Source organism: Mesoplodon mirus (genome assembly GCF_964341445.2).
Source record: "Mesoplodon mirus genome assembly, chromosome: 18".
In the NCBI taxonomy this organism is placed as follows: Eukaryota; Metazoa; Chordata; class Mammalia; order Artiodactyla; family Ziphiidae; genus Mesoplodon; species Mesoplodon mirus.
The window spans coordinates 2,264,395-2,283,122 of NC_138994.1; the positions used below are offsets into that span (position 1 = coordinate 2,264,395).

The following is an 18,728-nucleotide window of genomic DNA, read 5'->3' on the forward strand; positions in this document are numbered from 1 at the left end:
CATCATTAGGAAGCTTGAGTTTATTTTCGTAAATCTTGACAAACCCCCCTAAAGAGTTGGGCTAGGAAGTGGTTGATGGGACAACTGGGAATAGCCACTTAGCCATGAAGTTGCAGCCCAGAAGTTGTCCTGAGTTCAGGGAGCCTTGGAGGCCACTTTGCAAGCAACCAAGTTCCCACCCTTAGTCACCAACTTCAGCCCTCTACCTCTTTTCCTAATGTCTTGTGCCATCTTCAGTGGGCAGAACTGTCTCATAAAAAGGAGCCCAAAGAACAAGTCAGAGAAGGGTCAGCCCAGCCCCTTCACCATCAGGTTTTGTCCCCCACCCTGGCCCATTCCTGGCCCCAGGTCCAAAGGCTGCCACCCTTCATGCCCGGTCTCCACGTGCACATTGGAATGTTGAAAATACACCATGGCTGAGTCTTCCAGCCTGCCTCCAATGCTCATTTTCCTTAGATGAGAGAGAGAGAGAGAGTCAGAGATGTACACACTCTCTCACACCAAAGCTTGTAGGCAGCAAGCTGGTGATACAAACATGAGACGTGGTAGGGATTGTAGAGATGCTGAGAGACAAACAGAAGGCTAGTGAGCATCTGGAGAGGGGATACGGAATGATAGAATGATAGTTGTAAGCTGCCTGCTGCAACCCCAGGAGGACCCAACCCCCCTCCCTCCTTATAAAACTAAACAAAAACCAAGTCTTGAGAAAGGATTAATTTTAAAAAGAACTGCCAGCTTCTGGAGAGACCTGGAAAAGGAGCAAGGGCTCCTCTCTTCCCAGTGGTCTCTGATTGTCTCCAATATCAGGAGGGTTTGAGGACCCAGAACCGGAGGAGGGAACAATTTCTTCCCTGAACCCAGACTTACTGAAACACCTTTGATTCCTAAGAATCTATAGCCCAGTATATTCTAATGTCTTTTGGGGTAGGAGGTGGGGTGGAGGGAGGGTTGCAGGCAGGATAGGGATCAGACAACCTAGGTTGGAGGATGCCTTTCACCCCTCCTCTCCCTATCCCCCTCTTCCCGGTGCCCCTTCCTGTGCCAAGAGCAAGCAGTACATACTAGAACCAGGCAAGATGTCTTGGGCAGCGGCAGCGGTAGCCTTCCCAGAAGCTCCTAGCCTAGCTGCACAGCCAGAGGGAGAAGCTTAGCCTCAGACCCTGCTCCCATTTCCCGGCCTCTGGGTCCTCTGGGCAGCAGGCTCTGGCCTGTCCCTCAGACCATAAGAGTTGCAGAGAAGCAGGAATAATAAACCCAGGCTTGGAGGAGATGGAGTAGATCTGAGAAACAGGAAAAACGTTTTTCAAAACCTGGGAAGGAGAGGGTTTCTTCTTCTTTGCTTCTCGCTTTCTGAAAACAATGCTGATCAGTGGAGAACTCTTCTCCCCTTCTACTAGTACAAACCCCGAGAAACCAGCCTTCTCCTTTAGTTCTCTTCTAAGGAGATTGAGATTGAAGATTCAGACATTTACCCACCTTCCCTGGAGGGAATAACCCCTGCCTTGCCTAACCCCAAGCAAAGTAGGGGTTAACTTCTCTGAAAACATAATTAACTTTTTCCTATTCTGCGTGGGGAGGGGAGGGATGTATTTATTTGATCACTGGGGGATGGGGTGGTATCAATCCAAGGGCTCCCTCCTCCCTCAAAGGCACAGACGCCTCTTTCGCAGACCCTGCGTAGGTGGAACAGGACGCGTTGTGCTGTTGGGGAGAGAGAGAGAGAAAGCAGAAGGAGAAGAAGGAGGGGAAAAAAAGGTTGATAGGTTTGTGCGCGGGTCCCTAGCGCGGGCTGCGCTCCTCCTGGGTGCTATTTGACAATTCCTGCCTCTGCCATTGGTCAGTGTTGGATCAGATGGTTGTATTTCCTTCTGGCCCTCACTGGCACCTCGCCATCCCCCCTCAGCTAAAACCCAATCTCAGATATACTACTAATAGGCGCGGCGCTCGGACTATAAAACACAACAAATCATAAACCCGGCGGAGCAGCAGCGGCCACGCGCGCCTCCCCTCCCAATGAGTTCCTATTTCGTGAACTCCACCTTCCCCGTCACTCTGGCCAGCGGGCAGGAGTCCTTCCTGGGCCAGCTCCCGCTCTACTCGTCGGGCTATGCGGACCCGCTGAGGCACTACCCCACGCCCTACGGGCCCGGGCCCGGGCAGGACAAGGGCTTTGCAGCTTCCTCCTGTTACCCGCCGGCCGGCAGCGGCTACGGCCGGGCGGCGCCCTGCGACTACGGGCCGGCGCCGGCCTTCTACCGCGAGAAGGAGTCGGCCTGCGCGCTTTCGGGTGCCGACGAGCCGCCCCCGTTCCACCCGGAGCCGCGGAAGTCCGACTGCGCGCAGGACAAGAGCGTGTTCGGCGAGACGGAGGAGCAGAAGTGCTCCACCCCGGTCTACCCCTGGATGCAGCGGATGAATTCATGCAACAGTGAGTGAGACTTGCTGCGGCCGCCGCGACCCCCACGGGCCCCCCTCCCGGAGACAGAGCTAGAGAGCACCCCCTTCTCCTCCAGAGAGCGTCTCGGGTCAGAGCTTAGGGAAGACCGGGCGCCTGCACCGGTCTCCCGCGCTGCCCTCCCGCCCTCAGGAGTTGCAAAGTTTGCAAAGTCCCAGATGCACTCCGAGTCGGGGGGAACGAGTGGGTTCTCCCGGAGCGCCAGGCCGCAGCCGGGATCCTGGGTCAGGGAGGCGGGCAGGGGCCGCAGTCACTGGCTGGGCTCTCCCTGTCGCCCCCAGCTCTGGTCCGATCCCCCACCCCAAGACTGTTCATTAAAAACGGAGTGCGTCATGGGAAGAGGGGCGGCGTGACGCTGCCGAGGGAGGGTTGAGTCTGTCCCGGACTGGTTTTCCCTGGGGGTCGGGGGCTGGGGAAAGATGAGGCACCAGGAAAGGGGTGGTAGTCAGAGGAGGGAGGGAGAATAAGGAGAAGAAAGAGAGGGAGCGGGCGGAGGGGAACAGAAGGAGAAGCAGGCGCCGGGATCTCAGGCTGGATTATTTGTCGGCCTTAAGTCCCCAATTGATGTCCATTAACGGGACACGAAAGTGAGGAGCCCTTAATGCCGCTTACGGATCGATCTACGTCATTACGGATTAAGGGCCGGAATCTATCACAGGATGGGGGGGGAGCCAGATGGATGGAAAGAAAAGATGCGGCCGGGAAGAGACACACCTGGCCAGTGCTTTCCCAGCCCCTCCCCCTAGGCTCAGGTGGGATTTAAAACTGCTCCTCCCATCCCCCCACCAAGAATCTAGACAGAAGGCATAAGCCTAGGAGACCTGGAGGGAATCTGGAGGGGGCGCTGGAGGAGTGAGGAAGGGAGGGGGCAGGGAAACAGGGAGAGTGGAGGGCATCCCGGGACCGGCTAGAGTCCCCGTTCGAGGGTCGGATGGGGGAGGGGGGCTGTGGCCCTGGTGACCCCAGGCCTCAGCATCTCCCCTCTGCGTAACAGGTTCCTCCTTTGGGCCCAGTGGCCGGCGAGGCCGCCAGACCTACACGCGCTACCAGACGCTGGAGCTGGAGAAGGAGTTTCACTACAATCGCTACCTGACGCGGCGGCGGCGCATCGAGATCGCGCACGCCCTGTGCCTGACGGAAAGGCAGATCAAGATCTGGTTCCAGAACCGGCGCATGAAGTGGAAAAAGGAGAGCAAACTGCTCAGCGCGTCTCAGCTCAGTGCCGAGGAGGAAGAAGAAAAACCAGCCGAATGAAGGCGCTGGAAGGGGGCGGGGGGACGCGAAGGGAGAGGCCTTTGGGGAGCCGAGGGCGTCGGAGAGCCCCGAGAAGGCTCTGCGGGCGGGGGAGCCTGGGGACCTGCTCTCCAGCGCGGGACTGGCAGGGCCACTGCTCTCCGGGACGCCCCCGCCCGCAGAGCTCTCGCTGGGCGCTGGGAGGCCGCGCTGCCTGAGCCCAGCCAGCACCCCAGCGCCCCCTCCATCCCCGTGGAACCTCCTCAGCCCAAAGAGGCTCCCCCGTGAGAACTGAGGGCCGGACTCACTTGATGTTTCCTGGAAGCAGAGCAAAATGCTCTTGTCCGTGTCGCGTCTCATTTCGTCCATGTCCCCCGTGCACGGTTCAATGGTAGATTCGCAGTCCCCTCGGCGGGGGCCTCGAAGACTCCCTGACCCCAGACCTCTCTCCCAGCCCCTCCCCAAAGCCACTGGAAGGAGCACATACTACCTAGAAGTAAGAAGAGGAGCCTCAGAAGAAAACAAAGTTCTATTTTATTAATTTTCTATGTGTTGTGTTTGTAGTCTTGTCTTAGCTCTGGACGTGAAATACTTCGGTAATAATATTAATATTATTAATAATGATAATAATAATAATAAAGACGTAAAACCTCGCTGCTGGGTCACCTCTGCTCCTCCCCTGCCACTCCCCCACCCCCACCGCCACCCCCGCGTCCCCGTGCCGGAAACTCCGCTGCAGAGGCAGGAGCCCTGGTCGGCCCCAGAGGGCCAGACGCGGCTCGGAAGTTACAGTTGCGATAAAGGCTGCAGCGGTTCGGCCCAGGCTCCAGCGCCTCGCCTCGCCGGTGCTGAGGCTCACAACAGCCTCTCCTGGTGCGGAATTGGGGGACGGAGAAGGGCCGTTTCCCTCTTAGTCTCTAGCATTTCCTCGTTTGTCCGTGGCACGAGGGACGCCACCGAGGCCCTCTAGCCCGGAGCTCTTGCAGAGACTGAGCCAGGCGGGTCTCAGTGCCTCAGCAGCGCTGTCCTGTCCGCAGGATCCCCAAGGCCCGTGGTCTTTGGCCTGCCCACATGGCCTGGTCTCCGCCGGCCTTGGCCCTCGGCTCCTGGCCTAAATTGGGGCCACCGGGTATCTATCTCTTTGCCCTCAGCTGAAGGCTCCCGGCACCCGTTCCTGCCTCAAGTAGTAGCTCAGCGACAAGTAGGGGAATGTGAAGCCGCCCGCAGGCGCCGGGCGAAGCGCAAGACTTTCCCCTGCTCTTTGGAGACCTGAGGGCAGGAGGCCAGGTGATGGGGTGGTTCGGTCTCATCCCATCAACCAAACCCCGACCCATTCTCTCCCCACCCCCACCCTCACCCCCACCCTCACCCTCGCCCAGGCGAAAAGCTGCGGAGACTGTTTTCCTTTCTTCCTCCTCCCTCTCTCTCCCTTTTTTATTTTTAAAGAAAATAGCCGCCTGGCAGAAGGGGCCCAGCTGTGGCGGTCTTTGGCCGCCCAGCGCGCTCAGCAAGGGGCCGCGGGTCCTCGGAACCCTTTTCCAGGGAAGGAGTGGGCCGCTGGGCAAATTCTGAAACTACCCAGACGCCAGCAAGGGGTCTCAAGTGGGGCATCCCAAGGCAATAGCGGGCAGCTGGTGAGAAGGCGAAAGGATTCTGCCTTGGTCCCGAACTCTCAGGACCATGTTTACACCCAAACCCCAGCCCCGACGCGGTCGCCTCCACCGTGTTTCTCGCAACTGGGCCACTTAGCCCCAGCCGGCCTCTTCCTTTGGGGTCCCCGTCTTGCTCTGCCCTTCTTCCGTCCGGGGCTAAGGATGAGGAAGAGGTCAGGAGGAGGATTTCAAACTTCTGAGGGAACAAGGAGAAGCGAAGGCTTCTCCTTCGAACCCTCAGCTTAGCCTTACCGGCTCGGCCTGGATGCTGTGGATGGGCCACTGCATCCCGGTCAGGAAGCAGGCCAGGCTGAGCTCACAGGGGAAAGCCTTTGCAATCATTGTTTTTCACACACATCTTCCAACCTCTCCCGCATTTCCGTCCCCAACTCGGAGACTTGCAAAGCCCGAGTAAGGGAAGAGCAACTCAATCTTTGGTCATCTTATCCAGAGTTGTTATAATAATAATAATAATAATAATAATAATGACAGGAAGAAGGACCGATGGACAGACGAACTCCACTCCCGAGAAAGCGGGTAAAGGCTCGATCGGGTTTCTCCTCTAAAAGACTCAACCCTGTGGGTGAGCCTAGGCCGGGTTTCTTTCGAGCCCCGCGGTTGCACGGAGCCGGCAAGGAGGCAGCTGTCGCCGCCATGGCGGTCTGCGGCCCGCGCTCCCGCCGTTCGCCGGGAGGTGGCGCGCTCTGCTCAGAGGCCGCCGCCAACCTTCTCCCTGTTTCTCCCCCTTCTCCTTTTTCCCCCTCTCTGGGAGGCTCGCATTGAATCGGCCCTAACGATTCTCGGATCGTCATTATTTGTAACCATAGAGCATGAATTACCTCTTGAGGTCATCAGCGAGAATTTACGACTGGTCAACAAAAGCACGTGATTCCCTAACGCCCCCCATCCCCCTTCCACCCCCCCCATATTTGGCCGCATACATAGCAAAACGAAGTACAGTGCATCGCTATAATTCATTAATACATCATAAATCGTGAAGCACAGGGTTATAACGACCACGATCCACAAATCAAGCCCTCCAAAATCACCCAAATGAGCTCGTACTTTGTAAACTCCTTCTCGGGGCGTTATCCAAATGGCCCGGACTATCAGTTGCTAAATTATGGCAGTGGCAGCTCTCTGAGCGGCTCTTACAGGGATCCCGCTGCCATGCACACCGGCTCTTACGGCTACAATTACAATGGGATGGACCTCAGCGTCAACCGCTCCTCGGCCTCCTCCAGCCACTTTGGGGCGGTGGGAGAGAGCTCGCGCGCCTTCCCTGCGCCCTCCCAGGAGCCCCGCTTCAGGCAAGCGGCGTCGAGCTGCTCCCTGTCCTCGCCCGAGTCCCTGCCCTGCACCAACGGCGACAGCCACGGCGCCAAGCCCTCTGCTTCGTCCCCCTCCGACCAGGCGACCCCGGCCAGCTCCAGCGCCAATTTCACCGAAATAGACGAGGCCAGCGTGTCCTCGGAGCCCGAGGAAGCGGCGAGCCAGCTAAGCAGCCCAAGCCTAGCTCGGGCGCAGCCAGAGCCCATGGCCACCTCCACAGCCGCGCCCGAGGGGCAGACTCCGCAGATATTCCCCTGGATGAGGAAGCTTCACATCAGCCATGGTAATTCTCGCTCTCGCTCCCCTTTTTGTCTTCTCGGCTTTCCTTCTCCGCGTTTGGGGGGGGGGTGCGGCGAGGAGAACTTGGCTTTTCCTCAAATATAGATTTCTTCCCTCCAGAGGGGGAGAAGTCTCTAAGAGGGTCCTCACAGCTCAGCTCGGGGGGACAGAGTCAAAGAAGGTCTTTAGCGGGGGTTTGGGGAGGAGTATTTTTAATAATTTGTTCCCAGATTCGCCTTAGGTTTTATTTGCCCAGCTTGAACTAGCTTTAGGATGAAGGGTGAGGTTTATGTAACGTGGGGAAGGGTCCTGCTTTGCCCCCGAAATTTTGAGACTGTTTCTAGCAGAGGAGGGGCGAGCAGTAAAACGAGCCTTCCAGGGCAAAAGTGCAACCGTTCTCCTCCCTCCCGGGGTGAGCGACCGCCTGAGCCCAGCGAAGGGTGAGGCACAGGGAGGGAGCAAGAGACAAAGCCGGGCGCATTCACTGCCAGCAGAAGTGGGGGCTGCAGGAGAAAGGGGTGCAGAAAGCGAGCTCAGATGCGGGCATCTGGAGTGGGGAGAATTGGAGCTGCGGTGAGCTGGGTGCCGGGGACGCCTGGGTCCTGCTCCACGCCCCCCTCCCACCCAGGGCCCCCTCCCTTAACCGGAATAACGTTGCCTCGCTGCTCTCTCTGCTCCAGATATGACCGGGCCGGACGGGAAAAGGGCCCGGACCGCTTATACCCGCTACCAGACCCTGGAGCTGGAGAAGGAGTTCCACTTCAACCGCTACCTGACGCGGCGGCGGCGCATCGAGATCGCCCACGCGCTCTGCCTGTCCGAGCGCCAGATCAAGATCTGGTTCCAGAACCGGCGCATGAAGTGGAAGAAAGACAACAAACTGAAAAGTATGAGCCTGGCTACAGCCGGCAGCGCCTTCCAGCCCTGAGCCCGCCGGGAGGAGCCCCGGGCGGCCCAAGAGCCCGTGCTGCTCCCAGCCCCGGACCCTCCAAGCCTCCCCGCGCTGCCGCTGCCCGCTGGGGACCGGTTCCCACGAGCCTGCCTCGCCCGGGCCTTGTGCTACGATTTTTCGTTTGGTCTTAAGTCTTCCTGTGGCTCCCTCTCTCTTGGACTGGTTAATCTTGTTATTATTGTAATAATAATGATAATTATTATTTTCCCACCATGCTCCCCACTCCCCTCTGCTCACCCCAGATCCGCCAGTGTTTCTGAACGTTCGTGTCTGTGGTTGCACTCCTTCCCCCAGGAAAAAAAGAAACTCGCATGTTTAATGTGAACTTTCCCCTCCCCATCTGTGCTCTGCTAACTTATTTATAAAAGGATGATCGCTGTGTTTTGAGTTTCAGCTAGAAACTTCTCTAAAAGGGCAGCAGTTGAGGTCCCATAGTGCCGCAGCACCAGGCCCAGCTGAGCTGGCCTCAGAGACCGGAGTCCATGACTGTGTCTCCGTCCACCTTCCTCTTCCTCCCCCCTCCCCACTCCCAGGACGAAGTCTCCCAAGACTTGGTGCTGGGGTGGGAGGGGGCTGGGGAGGACCAAAGGGGTGATGTCGAGAAGAGGGCCGGTAAATACTGAGATTTAAGTTCCTGCCGCCTGGGTAGGCCCCACAAGGCCTGGTCTTGGAGCATCCGGAAACAAAAATAACGCTCAGTGTAAAATGTCTTGTGTATTTCTCTGTGAATCCATGGGTCTGGCACAGAGGGCCCAAACCTTGTAAATATGGGGATAGTCTGGGTCAGACCTATCCTCTCCTCCCTACCCATTTCACGTCCAAGACCATTTGTAGTGAGCGAGTGGATGCTGTGCTACATGTGAAATCTGTCTTTGCCGGGCGGGCCTGTCTCAGTGATTCGCTTTTGGTATTTGTTTGTAGCTTTCCTTGAAGTCAAATAAATGTTTCCCCTCCTCCACTGCCCTTCCACTTGTCTTTTCTCTGGGGCCTGCCTCTCCCATCACCGGGCACACCCTAGACCATTCTTGATAGATCTGGGGTGTAGAGAAGGGAAAGCAGGATGCTCACCAGCAGCCCCTCTCAACCACCTATGTCTCTGCTTGGTCAGCGGTACTTGGGCCAGGGGACAGGCTTTCATGCCTGGGGGACTGAGAGACCCAGAAACCCCACATGAGCCTGGGGCAAGGGGCAAGGCTGGGGCAAAAAGCAAGCCTTTGCTGAGCTGGACTCCACCCTGGCCTTCCGCCAGCTGGCCAAAAAGTCTCTGGAAACCTCTTAGCAGAAAGTAATCTGGGCCTAAGTCCTGAGCAGGAGGCTCCTGGCCTTTTGGCGGTGATACAGGCCTGCCCAGCGCCACTGTCCCCTGGTCCAAATCCCAGCTCAGCTCTGCCACCCACTAAGGCCCCCCCCCAAAAAAAATCAGCTCAATTTCAAAGGTTTCCTCTCACCCTCAGTCTTCTCTACACTTATGAAGGGCTTCCTCTCTCCAGGGACCCAACTGACCTGCCCTCTTGATCAGGAGCTGGGGTCCCTCCTGGAAGACCCTTGGTTCCCCCATCAACTGGACTGGCTCAGGGCCAGGGGCCAGTCCTCCTCCATCCAAGTCAGCCTCCACCCTGAGCACAAGAGTCAAGTCTGGACACTTACCCGGTCAATCCCTTCCAGCTTGGCCCAACTTCTTACAGGACTTGTGGGGGGAGGGGGAGCTGGTGAGGAGGCAGCTGAGGGTCTTGGTGGCTCTACTGGGCCTTCCTTCCCCCTTCCCCCTTGACTTTGTCCCCCTTTGCCCATAGCAAACTATCCCAAAAGTCGCTATGACATTTAGATGTCAAATGGATAGGGGTTTTATCTTGAAGTTAGATCGTAAAAATCGCGGAGAAGTCAGACAGATACCCCTCACTGGCTCGAGAAAGTCACGTGAGGTCCATAAAGTTAGTTTTATGGTTTTGGGGAGTTGACACCGCGCGGTATATTTCACATTCTCCAGAATGTTAAGTGACACTTTAACTGCTCGCAGTGGTGGGGAAGGGGGCAGAGGTGGGTGAGCGCTCTCCCAGCCCAGAAGGCGGTGGTACGGCGGCAGCCCAGGCCCAGCTCTCCCGCAGTAAGTCGCTTCCAGTTTCTGCTTTACCCCTCGCAATTGTGGGGCTTGACACTGGGGGAAGGAAACCTTGCCTCCGGCAGGACTGTGGGGTGATAGGTGGGGGAAATTTAGCCTGGTTTTGCACCAACTTCTGACCAGCTGGGTGTCTGAAGAGGGGCGCTCGGGTCCGTTCAATAAGGCCTTTGCAGTCCGGGGTGCCTGGTTTTATTTGCCGGAGTGTCTGAGTCTTTGTGGGGAAAAAGCTCGCGTGGGTTCCTTCGGTGCCCTTGGAAATTTAGGGGGCAAGAAGGAGGGGTGTTTACTGCTGAAGGGAGGGCCCCGTGTGTGGGGGGGGCCCACTTCACTACTGGGTATCTTCAGACAGACATCTCCCCACCCCCAGGAAAGGAACTTTATGACATTCATTTGTCAGGGGTGCGTGGGAGCGAGCCGCCGGGCACTTTTATCTGGATACATCTGAGCTGAGAAAAAGTCCGGGGAAGGCTAACGCAGCTGCTGTGGGCTGCCTTGCACTGGGACACTCTCTGGCTTTTAGATCTTTGAACCCCGTGAAAGGGGGTACCCCTGGTTCTCCATGGTCTCATTAGGGCTATCAGAGATGGGAAGCATGGCACCTTTGCACCCAACTTCAGCCTTTTGGTCCCAGGCCAACCTTCTGGCTTGGCTCTATGTAGGGTCCTGAGGTCCAAGCAGGGAGCAGACAGAGGGGGCATTTCCCTCAAATTCCTGGCCAGGAGCAGGGGGAAGGGGAGAGCTTCTTTTTAATCTAGAGGATGTAGGTGTTTAAGTAGATCCCTGGCAATGCCTCCAAAGATAAAACCTGCTGAAGAACACAGAGCCCCAACTGTCAGGAGAATAAAAAGGGACTTAGGAGATGGGAGAGAACATTGGAAAGGTGCTCTTTTCCTCTCCTCTCCGCTCCTTTCTCCTTCTTCTCTCCCTACCAGAGCCTAGAGACCCCTTTGTTTTGTGGCACCACAAACCAGAAGGATTTTATTCTTTGACTCCCTGGGGCCCGTTATTTTCTAAGGATAAGTCATCCTCCTTCTAAAAACTGGAGGCCTCTCCCTCACCAAACTGGCCTCCCAATTTTAAGACCCATGGGGGGTCAACCACCCTGTCACTCCTGCATTTGCCAGCCGCCCCCCCTCTGGATTTACCTCATCAGCTCCCTTTGTCCCTGGAATTGGTCATGTGGCATCTTAAGGGGCTTCTGATCTTTGGGACAAGGAGAGGGTCACAAGATTCTCCCCATTTCACATTAAAGAACATCTGCACTCTCTCCTAATTTCCTCTCTGTCCTGCAGCTGCTCTCTATTCCCTGAGCTCTGCATTCCCTGCCCAGGCCTGATTTACAGGAGACCTTTCACAGGCTTTGAGTGCAAAGAAGACAGAGAGCTTGGGGTCTTCACCTTACTGTGAAGACACACCTCCCCCGAAACGATGGGGCATTTGTATCCCATGGAAAGGAGACTCTGGTCAGTTCCCAAAGGATGTCGAGCACCATTTAAAATACCAATAAATTTTGGAGGCATAACTTCCACAGGCTTCCGCTCTGGACAAGGCAAATGAGTTGAATGAGATGCAAAGGAAGAGTGCAGTGGGCACAGAATCTGACCTGGGGTCTTCTGGGAAACCCCACTCCTATTGTGCCCCTGGTCTCACTCTGATGCCGCCAGCCACCCTCTCTCAGAAACCCCAGACCACCAGGCCTGCCACTAAAGATTTTTTGGCCCCCTCCCACATCAGTCCTGCAAACTCTGATATAGAATGTCTGGGGCCAGCGGCCCAGGGACATCTGCTGAGCATATCTAGAGAGATTTTCCGGAGTGGTGAAGATCAGCTCTGGCGGGGGTGCCCACTTCTGCTGCAACAGCCAGAACTCTTGAAGGGTCTCCTCGGGCTCTGAGCAGATCCTGCCTGGAGAAGACCCCACCCTAGCTGGGCTTTCCTCTTCCCCACTTTAGGTTTTCTGGGCAACTGTCTCCCCTGAACCCCAGCAAGGATGTATTGGGGGAGAGGATGAGAGTTTTCCAATCGTTTCTGGTGCAAAGGAACTCTCTCTGCCCCAGACCTGTGTTCTCCTCTCCAGTCTTCCACAAGACGCTCTCCGGGAAAGCTGTTCCTCTCTCTCCTCTCCCATCTGATTCCCCTCCCCAGCTGGGTCCAGACCCCAACTTTCTGAGCTGCAGGCCAGAACCCACTAGCCAAATCCTCATGCCCATCCATCGGCACCCTCCACCTGGGCAGGGCAGAGGAGGTCAGCAGCGGGAGGGTAGGGCTACATTTCCCCTTTTCCCTCTGAGGCCAGCTTGACCACCACTCAATGGACCATTTAATTTTGTTTTGTTTTATGTGGTTATTTTTTGGGTTTGGTTTTTTGTTTTGTTTCTCTGAGGTTTCGGAGTAGGAGGAAGTATAAAGAAATGTAAACAGGAAAGCCAGGCGGGCCTGGAGTTCCAAGCGCCCATATTTCATCGGCTTCCTCTCGGTAACTGCAACAGGGACACTTAACTCTTCCCTGGCTGTGAGAAGTATTCACTGGGGTTTGGGGGGCCAGGGTACGGGGGCAGGATCCACGTGGAAGCTCCTTTCTTGGGCTGGTTCCTTTATCCTTGGGGTTTGGATGCTGAGGTGGAAGCCAAGGATTCAGAGCAAGGGAGAAGTGAACCGTTCAGCACAGTCCCCCAGACTCAGTCCCTTTCGGGACAGAGCAGAGAAGGCGCTTGCCGGCACGGGTTTCCCAGCTTGGGGACCAACCCGGCCAACCGAGGAGAACGGGGCTTAGCAAGAACATTTCCCCTCTTTTAGCGGAGAGCCCACTGGCCACTGTTTCCATTTTTTGGAGTTTCTCAGGGTAATCGGATTTCGAGGCTGGGATCTACCCACAGCGGGATTTATCGATTGCTGCAGCGCTGTTACACATCCATATTAATTAACCCAGACACCGCCTGGAAACCGAGCTGCTTGGGGTGGGGGAGGGGAGAAATGGGGGCCGTAAAGAGAATGGACATTTCTCGGTAAGCCGTGCCCCGGGTTTCAGATTGGAGAATCGCTCCCCTCAGGAAACACGTGTCTTCCCCAAGCTCCATGTCCCTCGACTTCTCAGCAAGGAGGGTAAAGCCTGACTTACTCTCCACAGTCGGACTCCACGCACAGGTCTCCTCCGGGGTGGAATTAGACACCTCCCAGGCCCAACACTTCCTTGTCAGAGTTAGTTTGCCCCAACAAACTAACTCGGATGGATGTATCCTCTGGTGGCTGTTCCCAGCACGACCTTTCTGGAGGGGTTAACACCCCCTCCCCACCTTCCTTTCAACTTCCCCAAGGTAGAAGCTTTTTACGGTTTTCTGGGTTGTTTTCAGTGTTTGTTGGTGGTGGTGGTAGTGATGTCCTTCCCCTTCCTCCTACCCCTCCCTCCAAAAAGTGATTAAAATCCGTTAAAGGATTTAATTAAGAGAGTTAAATGAAAAGGAAGGAGGCGCAAATGAGTTTGGGGAAAAAACCCACACCAAAGCTCTTCTCAACGATTAAATCGCCATTTTAACAATATAATGGAGTTTGCATCCTGAAAGGGGAAATCAACGCTCATATCTCATCAATAATTCATAGAGTCCGGGATCACGCAGAGGTCAGCAGACAGGGCCGGAGCGCCGGCCTACTTGGGGCTCCAGCCGCTGCCGCATACATTACGTGCCGCTGGCCGCACCGCCGCCACCTCCATCGCTGCCGGCCGGCTTGGGGGCAGGCCCACAGGTTTAGACCGATTTTCCCCCTCCTTCTGGCGAATTGCTTGAGACCCAGATTTCGGGCTCCCAGAGGAAGTGGGGGATTTAGCAGACAGGAGAGGATATTGGACTTCGGGCAGTTCTGGACCTGTCGGACCCCGAATATCAGCACCTTTATAACTTTTAATCCCTTTCTCTCCCCCTTCTTTCTCCTTCCTCTATGATTTAGGCGTCCTCTGTCCTGTCTCTTCTCTCCCTAAATCTCGTCTTCGCATCTTCTAGCTTTTCCTCCCTAGCTGCACAGCCACGCCCTGGTCTTTCTCTCCGAGTGGATTCGGGCTGAGCCCCCATAGCTGCGGCCCCGCTGCAGCCTCTGAGCGCGGCGGCTGACTTTGGCTGCAGCGATCCCTGACCTCTGAGCCCAGTGGGCTAGGGACGAATGTGTCTAGAGAGGAAAGGTACTTCGCAGGCCCGAACACCGCTTGCCTAGCCAAGAGACGACCCAGGAGGGCCAGGTGGAGAGGAGGGGATTCAGCCTGAAAAGAAGCGTTTAGGGGAGCCGAAGGGGGAAAGTCCCTGCATGTGGGAACATCTCCTCTTTGGAGCTTGGAGACACGATGGAGCATAATCCCTGTATATCGGAGCTTCTGCTTGCTCCAGTCTCTTCTTCTGTGTGTCTCTCTAACTCTCTCTTTTCTGTTTTCCGACCCCCAAGGGCCCCAAGGAAAGGAGGAACAAAATCCTTCTCTATGAGAAGCGGGGGCTTGGGAAGCGATATTTGGGAGCAAAGGAAACCGAAACAGCGCAGGTCGCCGCGCGGCCGCTGCTCTGGCCGAGAGGCAGTGGCTGAGGCTGTAACGTCCCCGAGCTGCCAGTAGAGTCCGCCTCAGACCAAGTTCACAGCCAGGCTGGAGCCTCCAAGGCGCCAGCGAGCGGCCGCGCAAGGTGGCCCCGGGCCCGCTGGGCCTCGCAAAGCCTGGACGCTGAGCTCTCTCTTCGGCCTTTTGGGGGCCTGTGGCCCCCTCCTCTGCCAAGGAACCCTTGCTCCAAGCTCTCTCCACTTTTCACCCCAGAAACACCCTTCTCCAGTTCAGCCCATTCTATGGCTTCCCATATGTCCCCACTCATGTCAACGGCAACTGCGGCCCCATTCTGGGGGACAAGAATGGAGAGGGGTGGGTCGTCAAAAGCTCTTCCAGGCATCTAAACAGGAGAGAACGGTGAAAATGCGGGAAGCGGTGAAAAAAGCCGGAAGTGGAGTCAGCATCTTTTCCCGAGGAGGAGTTATTGAATAATCGAAAGACTGACTCCTCCAGGCCTAAGGCCCTTAGTGGGGGCGGGGGAGGAAGGGCAGGGAGCACGTTTTGCGCTTGGGTTTCTGCAGCCGGCGCAGCAGAATGAGACCCTGGGCCGTGAGGCCAGTGTTATTGCCCGAGGGGTCGCGAAGTTGGAGGGTCAAAAGTTTACAGCGTGCGTGAGCCGGCCGCAGCGGCGTCTAGCGGCTGGGGCGGGGTGGAAGAGGGGAGGAGGCAGTGTGTGTGTGTGTGTGTGTGAAGAGAGAAGAAAGCGAGCAAGGGATGCTCGAGGTAAGGAAGACTTGTGGGCTCGGGGAGTGCGGGAGCGGAACTGGAGAGGGGAGAGGCAGATCTGGGGAAGGAGAAACTGAGAGAGGAAGAAACCCTTCTCCCCAGACTGGCTCTGGTGGGGTGGGGAGCTGCACAAAAGAAAGCGCTCTGGGCAGGGCCAATCCTCTGCGCAATTTTCTCTCCCAAAGACAACCTTTGAGTCACCATATAAAATTTAATTAAAACCTACCCAGCCGCACACATTTTAAAAATCCAATTACCCACACGTCCTTGCAGGACGTTTGGTGGGGCCAAAGAAGTCTTCCAAGGTGAAGACCTGACTCCAGCCCACATCCGCCCCACCAGGCTTCCCCTAAAGGGGCCAAACAGCTGGATCCCCCAGCTCCTCCTCCCTCCAGGCAGGCCTGTTTTTTCAGGCATTACCCCCAGACGGGGTCCAGGCAGTTGGAGTCCAGTAACCATGGGCCAGGACTGGAGGGAGTTTAAAAACTCCCATCCCTCTTTCCCGATTGCTTGGGTTTAAGCACTTGGATATTGAAAGAAGATTAGCTTGTTAATTCTCTCACTCTCTCCCAAACCTACACTTGTATGTTCTTCCAGAATCCCTCTCTTCCTATTTCAAGGAGGGAGGGAAAATGAGAAGGAAAAATACTGAATGGACTCACAGAGATCTTTGTAACTGGCAACCTGAAATGAACCTTGAATCCGTGCATTAAGCTTAGCTCATAAGTAAAATGCTTAGAGAGACTAATTATAACACCAGGGCATATGCTTATTTGGGGTCTTTAAGTGACTGTCTGCTGCCTAATGAGATGTCATCGTATTCTCTTCTAAGCATTTAATATAGGAGGTACTCTCTGGGTGTTTGTCCCGCCAGAAAAAAAGATGACCTGGGAGTTTTTATAAAGATGCATTTGGAAATATGGCCAGAAGAGACCACAGTTTAATGTCAAATTTCAAATCAATTTGACCCCAATTTTTTTAAATTAAACCAATTGGGTGTGGGTCCTCATTTCTACTTGGCCTTCAGGCAAGTTTTTCTGGGGAGTCAGGCCACAGGGAATTCCTAGAGTCCAGAGCAGGTAGAGGTCAAAACCTGAACTGGAGAATCTGCCTCTTTCTGTTCCTCCTCAGTCTCTTTTCCCTCCATTCCAGGACAGTATGTTAGCAAGTTGATAGTTTTGTGGAATAGACTGGAGCAGCCCAAGGTCCTGGGCTGGAGGGGCCTCAGAATGAGAAAGATGAGTCCTCTGGCATCCCAGGCCAAGCTGGGTACCTTGGGATGCTCTCTTCTGGCCTCCCCGCACTAGGGAGATACCCCCTTGCAGACACTCCCCGTAGACTGACTTGAACTGGGTGGAGGGGGAGTCACCTGATCTACTTCTGCTGGTTCCTTGGAGGCTGGATAAAGGGGGAAATGTGTTGCTGGCCTGTCACCTATTTCTGATCCTGGAGGGACAAACCAAAGAAAATCTCTTGAGTATTTTTAACACCTCTCTGATTTCCTCCTCAACCTCCTTGTGGTGGTGCTGGGGGTAGGCAAAGGAGTTACTGTACAGACGAGAAGTAGTTTTAAATAAAAATGCAGATGGGGAGGATACTGTTTGATTTTTAAAGGAGAATTAAAGCCTCTGAAAGCCAATGCCCCAGCTTTGACCAGTGCAGTCCAGCCCTTCTCTCAGGATTCTGTCTTCCCCAAACATGCTGGCCTGTGAACCAAATCTCAGCACCAGGAGGTAGAGGGGTCATTCCTGGGGCCCTGGAGCCTCTAAAGTTTTGGCAGAAATGGGGGTCTCTCTGGCATTGAGGGGTAGAACAAAGCAGATGGAGTCTGCATTTGGGTGGGAATACAGGCCTTGTCAGTGCAGCCATTTATAGGGGAGGAAGGAGGGAAGGGGGCTCTGGCTGAGGCCTGCTCTCTGGGACCCAGACCCCCACATTTCCACTTCTGCAGGTCCAGCCTCCATCACAGGCCGCAAAGGGAACTCCCGTGGAGCTCTACCCTTTCCCTCTTGGCCCCCGAACGAGAGCTGACAAAAAATATAGGAATGATGGAATATCAAAGAAGAGGCGGGGCCGGGCTGAGTCCTATCCGAATGGGACTTTTTGGGGGTGGGGGTTGGGGGAAGGGGAGAGAAGTTTCTGGCAAAAAGAGCTGGAGAGGATGAGCTGAATCAAATTCCTTGCTCTGTCATTTTTCTCCCAAGTAATGACCTGCACAAAATTCAATATGACCGAGGGAACTGCGCGAGCGTATTATAGTAACTGCCTGCTCGTGGGGGAGGCCCGAGAGGGGTGAACCGCAGGTCACGGCGTCTAAAAATTATTAAAATGTTCGAGAGCCTGGTGACGCGCCTAGTTGTTTAACAAAGACTGCCAAAGTATGAGATTAATACGAAAACTTGCGCTTCAAAAACAAAAACACACCAAAAAAAAAAAAAAAGTCTTGTTCCGGCCACCAAGGGGGCCCTGAGCTCCCCTGCCCGCCGCCGCGGTTCGGTTTTCCGAACACACAATAGTGGACGAGAGCGAGCTCGTCGGGGGCCGCGCGGGCCCGCGGGCGGGTTGGCGGTCTGGAGGGCGCGGGGAGCGGCCCGGTGAGTACTCCCGCCCGCGCCCCTCCGGGCTGGCGCTCCTCCGCGCCGCTGGCGGTGCGGGCCGCCGGGGCTCGCCCTCCTGGCCTCAGGGTCTGCCTCCGTTGCTCAGTCGCTCCCTCCCCGCCGACAAAAGGTAGCCGATACGGCGCGGGCTGGGCACGCCCGGGACGGCGGAGGGGCTGAGCTGCGAGAGGTCACTCCAGCAACCTGTGGCTGCAGGGAAAAGGCTGCCGGCGGGCCAGCGAGCCACCGGGAGCGCCGGGGAGGTGGCTCTGAACGCGGGTGGAGCCTTGGTTCGTTCTTATTATTATGCGTATCAATGTTAGTGCTCTTTGGAGGTGGAGGGAGAGGCAGCCTCCTGCTCTGAACCCCGTCTCGGAAGTCGCTGATAAACCAAGTCCTCCGTCCATCGCGGTGGGACTGGCTGGGGTGGGGGGTGCGGCGCCTCGGTGGGATGGGCAGGTGGCGGCTCTCAGAGCGCAGCGCTCTGTCCCCAGAATCAGCCCCACACAGCCCCGCAGGCTCTGCTTCCCGTCCCTCTCTCTTGGGGTGCTTGGGGCACCTGGACCGCATCTCTTGAGAAAGTGTAGAGCAGCAGAGAGGCCCCGGTGGCCAGCGCATTGGCCCTCCCCAAATTCCGAAAAGCGTTCGAGTTGGACGGGTTTCAGGGAGGCGAGCTGAGAAGGACAGGAGGTATGGGGTGGGGGAGGGGCCTGGCCAGCTGGAAAGGGTCGTGGAGCCCCTAACTAAAGTGGCCCTTGACAAGACTTGGAAAAGCCCCTGCTTGACGCTGGGGGGCTGTTGGTGGTC

The 18,728-nt window shown here is 56.1% G+C and overlaps 2 protein-coding genes across 2 annotated transcripts; both read left to right on the forward strand.

Moving 5' to 3' along the window:
* The first annotated feature begins 1,743 nt into the window (after positions 1-1,743).
* On the forward strand, positions 1,744-4,281 carry HOXB6 (homeobox B6). The gene is made up of 2 exons (XM_082604618.1): positions 1,744-2,428; positions 3,450-4,281. Exons 1-2 carry the CDS (start codon positions 2,014-2,016, stop codon positions 3,707-3,709), a joined length of 675 nt encoding a protein of 224 aa, XP_082460744.1. The 5' UTR covers positions 1,744-2,013; the 3' UTR covers positions 3,710-4,281.
* A 2,017-nt stretch (positions 4,282-6,298) lies between these two features.
* HOXB5 (homeobox B5) lies at positions 6,299-8,822 on the forward strand. Its single transcript, XM_082604202.1, has 2 exons — positions 6,299-6,955; positions 7,632-8,822. Exons 1-2 carry the CDS (start codon positions 6,394-6,396, stop codon positions 7,877-7,879), a joined length of 810 nt encoding a protein of 269 aa, XP_082460328.1. The 5' UTR covers positions 6,299-6,393; the 3' UTR covers positions 7,880-8,822.
* Positions 8,823-18,728: the final 9,906 nt, after the last annotated feature.

What these genes read in the sequence shown, in the direction of transcription:
- HOXB6 (XM_082604618.1), top strand. Translation starts at nt 2,014, where the DNA reads ATGAGTTCCTATTTCGTGAACTCCACCTTCCCCGTCACTCTGGCCAGC. An exon ending in GCGGATGAATTCATGCAACA is followed by an intron (nt 2,429 to 3,449) that starts GTGAGTGAGACT and finishes TCTGCGTAACAG; the next exon opens with GTTCCTCCTTTGGGCCCAGT.
- HOXB5 (XM_082604202.1), top strand. Translation starts at nt 6,394, where the DNA reads ATGAGCTCGTACTTTGTAAACTCCTTCTCGGGGCGTTATCCAAATGGC. An exon ending in GAAGCTTCACATCAGCCATG is followed by an intron (nt 6,956 to 7,631) that starts GTAATTCTCGCT and finishes TCTCTGCTCCAG; the next exon opens with ATATGACCGGGCCGGACGGG.